At 45.8% G+C, this 13,555-nt stretch overlaps 1 protein-coding gene across 1 annotated transcript in view; it reads left to right on the top strand.

Annotated features, from left to right (window-relative positions):
• Positions 1 to 13,555, top strand: part of ppfia2 (PTPRF interacting protein alpha 2) — a 647,479-nt gene that overhangs the window by 209,208 nt on the left and 424,716 nt on the right. The window contains exon 5 of the mRNA XM_041215777.1: positions 6,610 to 6,615. Coding sequence (XP_041071711.1) covers positions 6,610 to 6,615 — 6 coding nt within the window. The remainder of the gene's footprint in view (positions 1 to 6,609; positions 6,616 to 13,555) is intronic.

Below are 13,555 nucleotides of genomic sequence, written 5' to 3'. Positions count from 1 at the left end.
CAGTTCCTTATCCAACAGGACAGTCACACTGGCTGTTGCGTTTAATTTGAAATTCATGGGGTGACAAGTTACAGATATGTCAGCATTCCAAAATATGATTCTGGGATCCTTAATTTCTATCAAGAAGTATTGTTGGACTACTTCTTGGTGTGGCTCATCTATCTCACGGGATCTCTCGTTTGGGATCCTCTGCATGTCTTGAGGCTTTGGACTTAAACATCTTTCCAAAGTGTCCAAGGTGGTTGCAGTGAGAGCACTGCAGTGATTTGCCGGACACTGCTCGTGCATGTGAGATCTTTTAGCACCACATCGCTGACGTGGTCTGCCACCACCTCGTGCTTGGGTATTGTTTTCCTTGCCCTGGAGCCTCCTTGCCTTTTTGTTGCTTTATGAGACTGTTGGAGGTTCTCTGTACCATAGTTTAACTTCACCATGCATAATGGATCAATTTTGCTGGTGGACTTCTGATTGGAAAAAGCCATCCTAATCAGACAAAGTCTGATCTTTAGATAGGAGCACATCCGAAAGAGTATCATTGGCTACTCCCACTACTGTTCGGTCTCTTATGAGCTCCAACCTGAAGTCACCATAGTCACACCCTTCAGACAATTTGTATAATGCATTTATGAAAAAGTCTATGGGTTCCCAGGCTTTTAGACTCTCTGGTTAAATTTTGCTTGCTGCAAAATGTTATTGTTAAAGTAGGCGTTAAAGGACTTGAAGTCATTATCAGAAGATTAATTTATTTCTTGTCTGGCAATTGGACCTACTGAATATAATTATGTACTCACTTGCTCAGCCTCTGTGTTCTTATTCAAGCCTGATGCTATCATATATCTCAAAAGTCGTCATCTCCATAATGCCCGATTTTACACCTGGTCTGGCCCTTCTATCTGCCTTAATTGGTCTGGCAATGTTGATTTATCATCCATAACTGTTTTCAGCATAGGGGAGTACATCTTAAAAATGGCACTGTAGTAATTTTTATTTCTCTTCCTGCCCTTGTCAGGATTTGGCGGGTTCCTTTGGATTTATGGAACCATTTTTTAAATTTCAACAATTCTGCAGAAAATCTTTTGAATAAATTTGTTTTGTCTGGCTAGTTGCTTTCCTGAGCTTGGAGAATCGAATTGAAGCCAATTTTTTGCTCTGACTTCTCATTATTTTTCGTTCACACATGGTCACCACGTGTTACGGCTCCGATTCTGGACCTGGACTTCAACATTCTTCAAGTTGTGCTCATTAAAGCAATCTGTCTGCCAGTACTACCTGATTATTGCACCGAATTAAAAAGCTTACTTCAGCCTTTTTGTTTGGAGTTTGCTCAACTTTTTGCAGTCTGGCTTAGTCCTTTTGGCTCTGCTTTCAATTGGCTCTCGCAATGGGCCTCCACGTGCTCTGATGGAGTCCTTTTACACTGCACAATGGTTCTTGTGCCCTTCAGCCCCGATGGCTGTAATGCAGCTTCTTTGGTGATCTCCAGCTGTGTATTTCAGGTCCTCAAGTTAAGTGCACTTCTCTCTGATCAGACTGGAGTTTCTTTACTTCCATTCTGAGGCATTTTTGGGGTCCTTCACCTGTTGATGTCATGATGTAAGGTTTTATGTTGCTTCTGAAGAGGTCCAGAGGCTTGTATGGTTGAACAAAGCTATTTATTAATAGCACATAACTATATATCTATTTAAAGAATACAGTCCTGACTACATGCTTTCATCATACTGGTTTCTACCAGACTCAACTACACTGTACTACGCCATGTGACTCTCTATATCATGTGGGCAGTACTATATCCTCAATCCCACATAAACCCATACAATCCTGAACATCCTAACTGGATTGTGCATGTACTGGAAGCATGCAGAGTGGGCAGATTAGGCTGATTTGATAAAAACAAAAAACTGCGGATGCTGGAAATCCAAAACAACGATGCTGCCAGACTTGCTGAGTTTTTCCAGGTAATTCTGTTTTTGTTTAGGCTGATTTGATGTTCGTTCTGCAAACTTGGGCCACACCCTCTGCTAATCACACAAGCTGAATATGCATTCAGCTGCAGGCAAGACCATCTACCAGTGTTATTTAAAAACCCAGCCAGCCAACTGGCAGATGAGGTGCTTTCGGCTTACTTGTACTCCTGCAAAACTTGTGGGAGGATAAAGGTGCATTTTTTTTTAGTTTTAATGACTTTATGGTTTTGGAAAGGGTGTTGTTGCAACCTGATTGTGAAGTCCAAGGAGTTTTATCCACAGGCTGGGATGTGGGGCTCAGGTAGCTGCAGTCCGTCTTGCTCTGAAACACAGCAGGGGGTGGAACTGAAGCTATAGAGAAGGAAGGCTGTGAGCAGAGGGATGAGAAAGAGGGCTCACCACAGAAGGCCTTATCCACCAAGAGCTTTCAGGGAGAACTTCTCCTACCTCCACCTTGCACAAAGCCCAATACTCTCAAAATAAAAGTGGAAACTTTAGTAACATGCAGCTTCCTTCAGACTCGGGTGATGCAAGGAGTCACTGTCCAGGAGGCTGGGCTGGATTGAGCTGTCACCAACACTGAGCACCTCCCCGCCCACTGCACATTCCCCACTCTGTGCCGTCCAGCCATCTGTCAGCCCACACCTCACTGCATGACAGAACTTCCGCCTCCTTCAACCTGTAGCATCACAGCAGGGCAAAGACAGTGTTGCTAGTAGCCATCAAGCTCACAGGCTATTTCAAGTTCTATTCAATTGAATCTTCCATCTGTCAGCCCACTCCTCACTGCATCACAGAACTTCCACTTCCTTTAAGCTGTAGCATCACAGAACTTCCACCTCCTTTAAGCTGTAGCATCACAGCAGGGCAAAAACAGTGTTGCTAGAAGCCATCAAACTCACAGGCCATTTCAAGTTCTACTCAATTGATCCTTCCAGGCAGGAGCAGAGAACAATGTCAACATTTCACAATTCACTATTCATCATTGTAAACAAGAAGTGATAGAGACCCTCTATGCCAGGAGAGGAGACTTATTTGTCTCCTTTCAAACAAGATTGAAGCAGGGTGGCCCACCTGGTATCGACACATTTTCCAACATTATACTCTAATTGCTAAATCTCTGTCCATTCACTTAACCTACCTATATCACTTTGTAGAGTCTTTGTATCCTCCTTAGAACTTCATGTATTGTCAGCAAATTTGCTTACAATACACTCTGTCCTTTCATCCAAGTCATTAATATAGATTGTAAATAGTTGAAGCCCCAGTACTGATCCCTGTGGTAGCCCACTAGTTACAGTTTGCCAACCTGAAAATGACTTATTTATCCTGACTCTTGTTTCCTGTTGGTTAGCCAGAATTATCCATGCTAATAAGTTACCCCTAAGACATGAGCTCTTATCATGTGTAGTACCCTTTTATGTGGCACCTTCTCAACTGCCTTTTGAAATCCAAATACAGTATATCTGCTGGTTCCCAATATCCACCTGCTTGTTACATTCTTAAAGAACTAATACATTTTTCAACCATGATTTTCCTTTCATAAACCATGTTAACTCTACTTGATTGTATTATGATTTTATAAATGTCTTGATATTAATTTTTTAATAATGGATTCCAGGCACATCTGTCCATGACAGGAGTGCCCACTATACAGCCCTTGTGGAGACAAAGGCACTTAACACTGGTGGGCACCCTCCATTGTGTTGTGGCAGTGCCACCATGCTAAATGGGATAGACTCCGAACAGATCTGGCAGCTCAAAAGTTTATTGTGGGAGCGCAGAATGGTATCTTCTGCCCTCTCTAGTGGCTTGCTGGGAGGCAGGGTGGGCATTTAATTGGGGGAGAAGGTGGTGGGTGAGTACCCAGCTGCCTTCCCACCTCAACCCTGATTTAAGCCTGAGGTGGGAAGGCCTGTGGTTGGCCTTCCTGTCCCCCCACCAGTTGGGGCCCTTAAGTGGACAATTGACCACTTAAGGCCTCATCACACTGCTGCTGGTATTAACCCAGCTGCAGATGGCCCTGTCACCATGCAGTGTGCACAATAAGCAAACCTGTGCAACCTGATTGGCATCTCCTGGGGCGAGGGAGGGGGGGCAGCAAAGTGGGGGTTTCCTTCCTTCACAGGCAGTTCCTGATCAAGGAACCTGACATTGAAAGCCACCCCTGCTGCCCTTGCTGCTGACCTTCCCCAACACCGTGAAACCCCTCCCACCATACTTACCTCTGGCCTGGGTCACCACCATCTGCCTGGTAACACTGCTGTTCAAAAGTGCTGTTGGCCTCTGATTGCCCAGCAGTTCTTGCTAGCCACCGCCCTGGGCTCCTGATCCAGGGAAAGGCCCTCTGGTAGCTTCTCAACTGCTGATTGGCTCATGAAGGCAATACGAGTCTTTTGCAAGCTGTCCAGCTGGCAAACGAGACCCCACAGAGTGTGATGAGGTCCAGGTGCAATGAGGTGGGTGTGCTAATAATCTGTCTCCCTCTGAACTTGCTGCACCCTGTTCTCTCAGGTCCAATCCTAACTTTGTTATCAAACTTGCTGACAAGCGTAGTGCTGTTATTGTCTGGCGATTTGACCTCTACCTTGCAGAGGCTGAACGCCACTTCTGATATTCCACCTGGACCATGACCCCACCACCAAACATAAAGTCACTGTTTCCGGGACTGTCACTGACCTCATCTCCTGTGGAGATCTTCCCTCCACAATCTCCAACCTTGTAGTCTGCCAACCCTATACAGCTCGCTTCTACCTCCTTCCCAAAAGTCACAAACAGGGCTGTGCTGATATACCTGTCATTTCAGTTTGTTCCTGCTCCACTGAACTTATTTCTTCCTAACTTTATTTCTCTCCCCTTGTGCAGTCTCTTCCCATTTATATTCGTGATTCTTCTGACACCCTACGTAATTTCAACAGTTTTCAGTTTCCTGGTCCCAACCGCCGCCTCTTCACTATGGATGCCCAATCCCTCTACACTTCCACCGCCCACCAGGATGGTCTGCAGGTTCCCTGTTCTCTTTTGAATGGAGGCCCGAACAATCCCCATCTACCACCACTCTCCTTCACCTGAGTGAACTTGTTCTCTCACTGGACAATTTCTCCTTTAACTTGTCTCACTTCCTCCAAAAAAACGTGTCACTATGGGTACCCGCATGAGCCCATGGGTACCCGCATGAGCCCTAGCTATGCCTGTCTTTTTGTGGGATATGTGAAACATTCCTTGTTTCAGCCCTACTCAGGTCCCCTCCCACAACTCTTTCTGGTATACCAATGACTGTATTGAAACATAGAACACAGAAACTAGGAACAGGAGTAGGCCATTCAGCCCTTCAATCCTGTTCCACCATTCAATATGTTCATGGCTGATCCTCCATCTCAACGCCATATTCCCACTTTCTCTCCATACCCTTTGATGCCCCTGATATCCAAAAAATTATCAATTTCTTTCTTGAATATACTCAGTGCCCTGGCCTCCACAGCCTTCTGTGGTAGTGAATACATAAGACCATAAGACAAAGGAGCAGAAATTAGGCCATTCGGCTCATCGAGTCTGCTCCGCCATTCAATCATGGTTGATAAGTTTCTCAACCCCATTCTCCCGCCTTCTCCCCATAACCTTTGATCCCTTTACCAATCAAGAACCTATCTATCTCGGTCTTAAATACACTCAATGACCTGGCCTCCACAACCTTCTGTGGCAATGAATTCCATAGATTCACCATTCTCTGGTTAAAGAAGTTTCTCCTCATCTCTGTTCTAAAAGGTCTTCCCTTTACTCCTGAGGCTGTGCCCTTGGGTCCTAGTCATTCCTACTAATGGAAACATCTTCCCCATGGCCACTCCATCTAGGCCTTTCAGTATTCTGTAAGTTTCAATCAGATCCCCCCTCATCCTTCTAAACTCCATCGAGTATAAACCCAGAGTCCTCAAACATTCCTCATATGTTAAGCCTTTCATTCCTGGGATCGTTCTCGTGAACCTCCTCTGGATCCTCTCCAGGGTCAGAACATCCTTCCTGAGATACGGGGCCCAAATTTTCTCACAATATTCTAAATGTGGTCTGACCAGAGCCTTATAAAGCCTCAACAGCACATCTCTGCTTTTATTTTCTAGTCCTTTCGAAATAAATGCCAACATTGCATTTGCCTTCCTAACTACTAACTCAACCTGCAAGTTAACCTTAAGAGAATCCTGGACTAGGACTCCCAAGTCCCTTTGCACTCCAGATTTCTGAATTCTCTCCCCATTTAGAAAATAGTCTATGCCTCTATTCTTCATACCAAAGTGCTTGACCTCAAACTCCCCCACGTTGTATTCCATCTGCCACTTCTTTGCCCAATCTCCTAACCTGTCCAAATCCTTCTGCAGCCTCCCGGCCTCCTCAATGCTACCTGTCCCTTCACCTATCTTTGTATCATCTGTAAACTTAGCTATGATGCCCTCAGTTCCTTCATCCAGATCATTAATGTATAAAATGCAAAGTTGTGGTCCCAACACTGACCCCATGGAACTCCACTAGTCACCAGCCGCCATCCTGAGAAGGACCCCCTTATCCCCACTCTCTGCCTCCTGCCAGACAGCCAATCTTCTATCCATGCTAGTACCTTGCCTCTAACACCATGGGCTCTTATCTTACTGAGCAGCCGCCTGTGCGGCACATTGTCAAAGGCCTTCTGGAAGTCCAAGTAGATAACATCAATTGGCTCTCCTTTGTCTAACGTACTCGTTACCTCCTCAAAGAATTCAAACAGATTTGTCAGGCATGACCTTCCCTTGATGAAACCATACTGACTTTGCCCTATTTTACCATGCACTTCCAAGTTTTCTGAAATCTCATCCTTAATAATGGACTCTAAAATCTTACCAACGACTAAGGTCAGGCTAATCGGCCTGTAATTTCCCGTCTTTTGCCTTACTCCCATCTTCAACAGGGGGGTTACATTAGTAATTTTCCAGTCCTCTGGGACCCTCTCTGACTCGAGTGATTCCTGAAAGATCACCACTAATGCCTCCACTATCTCTTCAGCTATCTCCTTCAGAACTCTGGGATGTAATCCACCTGGTGCAGGTGATTTATCCACCTTCAGACCTTTCAGTTTTCCTAGCACCTTCTCCTTGGTAATGGCCACCATACTCACCTCTGCCCCCACCCCCAACCCGATTCTCTTTAACTTTGGGGACGTTACTCATGTCTTCCACCATGAAGACTGACGCAAAGTAGCTATTCAGTTCCTCCGCCATTTCTTTGCTCCCCACTACTACTTCTCCATTTTCTAGCGGCCCAATGTCCACTTTTACCTCTCTCTTACCCTTCATATATCTGAAAAAAACTGTTGCAATCTTCTTTTCTATTACTGGTTAGTTTACCCTCATATTTAATCTTCTCCCTCCTTATTTCTTTTTTAGTTGTCCTCTGTTGGTCTTTATTGGCTTCCCAATCCCCTGGCTTCCCACTGCTCTTCGCCGCATTGTATGCTTTCTCTTTAGCTTTTATGCTGTCCCTGACTTCCCTTGTCAGCCATGGTTGCCTCGTCCTCCCTTTAGTAAGCTTCTTCTTCCTAGGGATGAATTTTTGCTGTGTCTCCCAAATTACTCCCAGAAACTCCTGCCATTGCTGTTCCACTGTCTTTCCTGCTAGGCTCATCTCTCAGTCAATTTTGGCCAGCTCCTCCTTTATGCTTCTGTAGTTGCCTTTATTCAACTGTAATACCATTACATCTGATTCCAGCTTTTTCCTCTCAAATTGCAGGGTAAATTCTATCATGTTATGGTCACTTCCTCCTAAGGGTTCCTTCACCTTAAGCTCCCTTATCAAATCTGCCTTATTACACATCACTAAATCTAGAATTGCCTGTTCGCTAATGGGCTCCACCACAAGCTGCTCCAAAAAGCCATCTCGTAGACGTTCCACAAATTCCTTTTCTTGGGATCCACTACCAGCCTGATTTTCCCAGTCTACCTGCATATTGAAATCCCCCATGATCACTGTAACCTTGCCTTTCTTACATGCCTTTTCTATCTCCTGGTGTATCTTGTGCCCCACATCCTGGCTACTGTTCGGAGGCCTGTATATAACTCCCATTATGGTTTTTTTTACCTTTGCAGTTCCTCAACCCTACCCACACAGATTCTACATCATTTGATCCTACGTCATTTCTTGTTATCGATTTCATTTCATTTCTTACTAACAAAGCAACCCCCCCCCCCACCCCCGCCAACCTGCCTATCTTTTTGATAGGGTGTATATTCCTGGATATTTAGCTCCCAGTCCTGATCCCCTTGCAGCCATGTCTCCGTGATGCCCACCACATCATACCTGCCAATTTCAATCTGAGCCACAAGCTCATTTACCTTATTTCGTATACTGCGTGCATTCAGATACAACACCTTCAGTCCTGTATTTCCCACCCCCTTTCTCATTGTCACCCCTTTATCTGATGTGCTTGAAGTTAGATTCCTAGCCCTTTCCAAACACTCTGTCCTACATTGATCTCAGATCGATTCAGGTGGTGACCATCCCAATGGTACAGATCCCTCCTGTTCCAATATTGATGCCAGTGCCCCACAAAATGCAACCCCTCTTTCCCGCACCACTCCTTTAGCTTTATTGATGCAGCTTCGTGCTCTCATCTGGAACTGGAAGGATTCATCCATTTTGCTTCCAATTTCCACCCCTATCTCACCTTCACATGACCCATCTCTGACACTTTTTCCTTCCCTTCCTTGACTTCTGTCTCCACTTCTGGTTATAGATGATATACCAATATTCTTTACAAGCCCATCAACTCCCCACAGCTGCCTCAATTACACTTCCTCACACCCTGCTTCCTATAAAAACTCTATTGCTGGAATGTTGTCGGAGTCCATATATCCTTTGCAGTATCCAGTGCCTTCAGCCATTTCTCAATATCACATGAAGTAAATTGAATTGGCTGACAACTTACGCCTGTGGTGCTGGGAACCTCTGGAGGAGGCAGAGATGGATCATCCACTCGGCACTTCTGGCTGCAGATTGTTGCAAATGCTTCAGTCTTATTTTTTGCACTAATGTGCTGGGCTCCCCCATCATTGAGGATGGGGATATTTGTGAATCCTCCTCTTCCAGTTAATTGTTTAATTGTCCATCACTATTCACAGTTAGATGTGGTAGGACTGCCAAGCATAGATCTGATGCACTGGTTGCGTGATCGCTTAGCTCCATCTATCACATGCTGCTTTTGCTGTTTGGCATGCAAGTAGTCTTGTGTTGTAGCTTTCCCGGGTTGCCACCTCATTTTTGGTATGCCTGGTGCTGCTCCTGGCATGCCCTCCTGCACTCTTCATTGACCCAGTGTCGATCCTCTGGCTTGGTAAAGTGTGGGATATGCCAGGCCACGATGTTACAGATGGTTGAACACAATTCTGCTGCTGTTAATGGCCCACAGCACCTCCTGGATGAGCAACTTTGAGTTGCTAGATCTGTTTGAAATCTATCCCATTTAGCATGGTGGTAGTGCCACACAACACGATGGAGGGTATCCTCAAAGTGAAAACAGGACTTTGCCTCCACAAGAATTGTACAGTGGTCAGTCATAGGAACATAAGAGCAGGAGTAGGCCATTCAGCCCATTGAGCCTGCTCCACCATTCAAAACAATCATGGCTTCAATGCCTTTTTCCCACAATATCCCCATATCCTTTTATGTCATTGTTATTTGGAAATCTGCCAATCTCTACTTTAAACATACTCAATGACTGAGCTTCCACAGCCATCAGAATTCCAAAGATTCACAGCCTTCTGAGTAAAAACATTTCCCCTCATCTTGGTCCTAAGTGGCTTCCCCTTATTTTGAAATTGTTTCCCCTGGTTCTAGACAATGCCCACTACACCCCACCCCACCCCCCCCACCCCCAATCAAGGGAAACATCTTACCCGCATCTACCCTATCTTTCCCTTTAAGTATTTTGTAAGTTTCTGTTGCTAGACCCGGTCAAAATCTATCCCAGTTAGCACAGTGGTAGTGCCACACAATATGGTGAAAGGTATGAAATAAAAACTGAAAATGCTGGAAAAACTCGGCAGGCCTGACAGCATCTGTGGGGAGAGAAACAAGAGTTAACTTTTCGAGTCCACAGAGCATTCTTCTCTTTAGCTCTGAATAAGGGTCATATGGACTCAGTCTCTGTGAATGTCTATGTGAAGATCTATGGAGTGTCCTCACTGCATGTCGTTGTCATCCTTCTGACTATTAGGGCCTCTGCTGCATCTCCAAGACAGGAGTCTTATCACAGAGGATATGTGAGCAGCCATCAGCCAGATTCGAGTCAAACGTTCACAGATGTAATGTGAGGATCTATGGAGTCTCCTCACTGCATGTCATTATTATCATCTACGAATCTAGCAGCTATGAGGGCCTTCTGAGTGCACTTGCCTTGTCTGGCCAATGTGATGGCCTCATCACCGTCATCCATGCCTTCAAGATCCTCCTCAACCTCATCTCCTTTGACGTCGGAGGAGATGTGCAGCTCCTCCATCTCCTCCTCAGTCAGCTCCTCTCCCAGTTGCAACGCCAGATTGTAAAGGGTGTAGAAGGCAACGATGACGATGCGTGACACCTTCTGTGGACTATATTGCAGGGCTCCACCAGACTGGTCCAGCCAGTGGAACCTCATTTTCAGCATCCTGATGGTTTGCTCCCCCAAGGTACGAGTTGCAGCGTGAGCCTCGCTGCACCTTCGCCCTGTTGCAGTCCGAGGCCGCCGCACTATTGTCATCAGCCACGTCCTCTGCAGGTAGCCTTTGTCCCCGAAGAGCCATCCCGGCAGCCTTGGCGGGCCCTGGAAGATGTTAGGGATCTGTGACCTACATTCTCAGTTGGAGTTGTGGATACTCCATGGGAACCATTCAAAGACCTGCAGGATGCATTCATGGTGGTCGCACACCAGCTGAACATTCAACCAGTGGAAGCCTTGCGGTTTACATAGTTGACCGCTTTTTGCGATGGAGATCTGAGCACCATGTGAGTGCAGACGATAGCACCCTGCACCTACAGGAAACCTGAGATCTGGGCAAATCCTAGCGCTCTTGCACCCTTGCTTTCCTGGTCCCAGGTGAAGTGCACAAAGATGTGTTCCTTCACGAATATAGCATCCATGACCTCATGGATGCATTTGTGGGTTGAGGCTTGCTATATCCCACAGAGGTCACCTGTGGAGCCTTGAAAGGATCTAATGAGGTAAAAATTGAGCACCGCTGTCACTTTCACAACCACTAGCAGTAGATACCCCCCATGTCCCTGTGGTGCCAAATCCTGCAGCAGGTGGCAGATGTGACCAACCAGTTCCCTGGACATGCGCAGTCTTTGCCGACACTGGTTCTCAATCGTCTGTTGGAATTAAAGGTGGCGTCTATAGACCCTGGGTCTAGCTAGGCGCTGAACAGTAACTGCTCACTGTGGCTCCTCAGTGGTGTGTGCGGGAGCACCAACTGCCCCTTCTTCCTGAGGTGCTGCTCCTCCCTCTGCCCAGCCAGTCACTTCCAACACTCTCTTCTCCTTCATCTCCGCGCTCTATTACCCATGAGGCATACTGCTAATTTTCCATGCTCCAGATGTTGTACTTCTGCATGATGAAAGAAAGAGACACACCTGATTTAGCATGGGTGTTCTAAGGACCTCTCTTGGTTAAGTGTGAAAGTCCCTTAATGCATCCCAGAGAGTGCTGGCCACCACTTGGATGTCCAGAGTTTAGTGCACCTCTTGGCTGCCTGAAACCCCACCCAACTCTGCCCCACATCTGACTGGTGGCAGCTTTCCCCAATGGAATGCATGCTGTGTTTTCAGCTCGGGCGCAGGCATTCTCCTAACCTGCACTGCAGGTCTGCACTGTTAGCTTGAATCAAAGGGGCGACTGGTCCAAACCTGAATGATGACATTGTAAGGGGCTGTCAATGCCTCCACCAGTGACTGCTCCATGGCCAGTTTTCACAAGAAAATTGTACAACGTGCGCAAGCATCTAACTATTCTGCAGTCCACTTGAAGGCTTATTAGTTTGCAGTCTGTGTCTGAGGGGTGAAAAGCTCTGGAGCATTTGGTGGCATTTTCACACCTCTGCATTGCTTGAGTGGGCAGATAAGCTAGAGAACCCCCCCAACCCGCCCCCCCGCCCCCCAACCACCACTCCACGCATGTCAACATGGCTGCATCTGAACTGTCTCAGCTGCGGAGGAATCGTCACTTTTTATACAAGGATTCCCTGATGTATGGCCGCTTCCCTCCATCTCTGCCATTTCCCTCCATCTCTGCCCCTCCACCCCCCCTCCCCTCCACATGTACACTACCCTCAACCGCAGGGCCGCCCTTACTACCAGCCCCCCACCCACAAACTCTCCTCAACTGCAGGGCAGCCCTTCTCCCAGCACCACACAGTCAACCAGCCGGGGAAAAAGTGACTTTACTTTGCCCTCACCTGAATGCGTGGCACCTCAACCTTGAGGTCCAACAGGCAACCCTTGCAAGTGCTGCGCAACGTTACTGTGCACTCATTTCTGAGTTCTCCTCAAAGTGCAGTGCGCCAGCTGCAAGCCTTATATATGCTGTTGTGAAACATATCAGCTTCATTGCACTGTTATGGCACAGCAGATGGTAAATTCTGATCTACTCGAGTCCCAGAGGGAAACTTGAAACAGCTGCCACAACTGTTTTTTACAATTTCTATTTTTATTTCAAGATGCATGCCTTGAATTCAGTAGTAATAAGACCACCGAGTCTGAGTTTTTTTTTACAAAACTAATTTAAGCATTTATTAATAAAAGAAATGATTTTATGCACATATGCCTACAAATTACTGTTATAATAACTCCTAAATTCCTTCATTAATCTTGCTCGCAGTTACAATTCCACTAAGGCAGTAAAAACAAAAAAGATTTAATAAACCCAGGCAAAGCACACAATACCCTGGACAGGGATATTCAGTAAATTCACTTAGCTTCGGTTCCTACAGGCAGCAGCTAGGTACATAGAGGCTGGAGGTTTTTCACACTTGTTGGATCTTAGAATTCCTTCTTTCCTTATACACAACCTCATCTCCTTTTATATACATTTCTCCCTTTTTAATGCCAATCCCGTTGTTTCAATGTGTCTTTGGACTTTACCTTTCTAATAATAATCTTTCATAGTACCAATTTTATCAGTAAGCTTTGGGGAAAATAAACATGCTGTTTAGCTTCTTCTGGCTAAATGTAACATTCCACCTTCTCTTTGAAATTCATGACTACTCTGGTTTATCTCAAAATGCAAATTTTCCTTTTACACCTCACATTCTAAAACTTCAGCCATGTTTATTTATTCAGCATTTCAAATCTAGTTTCTCTTCTGATACATCAAAGCCTTTAGACCAGCTGTCATTAATTCATTTAAGTCCAACTTGCACACAGACACTATCCAGATCCCACTATTCCTATGTTACAATAAATCCCAATAGCCTTAAATATTTTCATGACAGCATGCCGACGTGCTCAGATGATGCGATGTGGGGGGATGATTCCAGCAAGCTGGGCTTATAATGATATGCAGATGTATTACAATGATGTCCCTGACGTCTGACGGTGGG

The sequence above is a fragment of the Carcharodon carcharias genome, chromosome 21, assembly GCF_017639515.1.
Source record: "Carcharodon carcharias isolate sCarCar2 chromosome 21, sCarCar2.pri, whole genome shotgun sequence".
Lineage (NCBI taxonomy): Eukaryota > Metazoa > Chordata > Chondrichthyes > Lamniformes > Lamnidae > Carcharodon > Carcharodon carcharias.
Note: the sequence above shows the minus strand (reverse complement) of the source record. Positions and strands in the feature narration are given on the sequence as shown.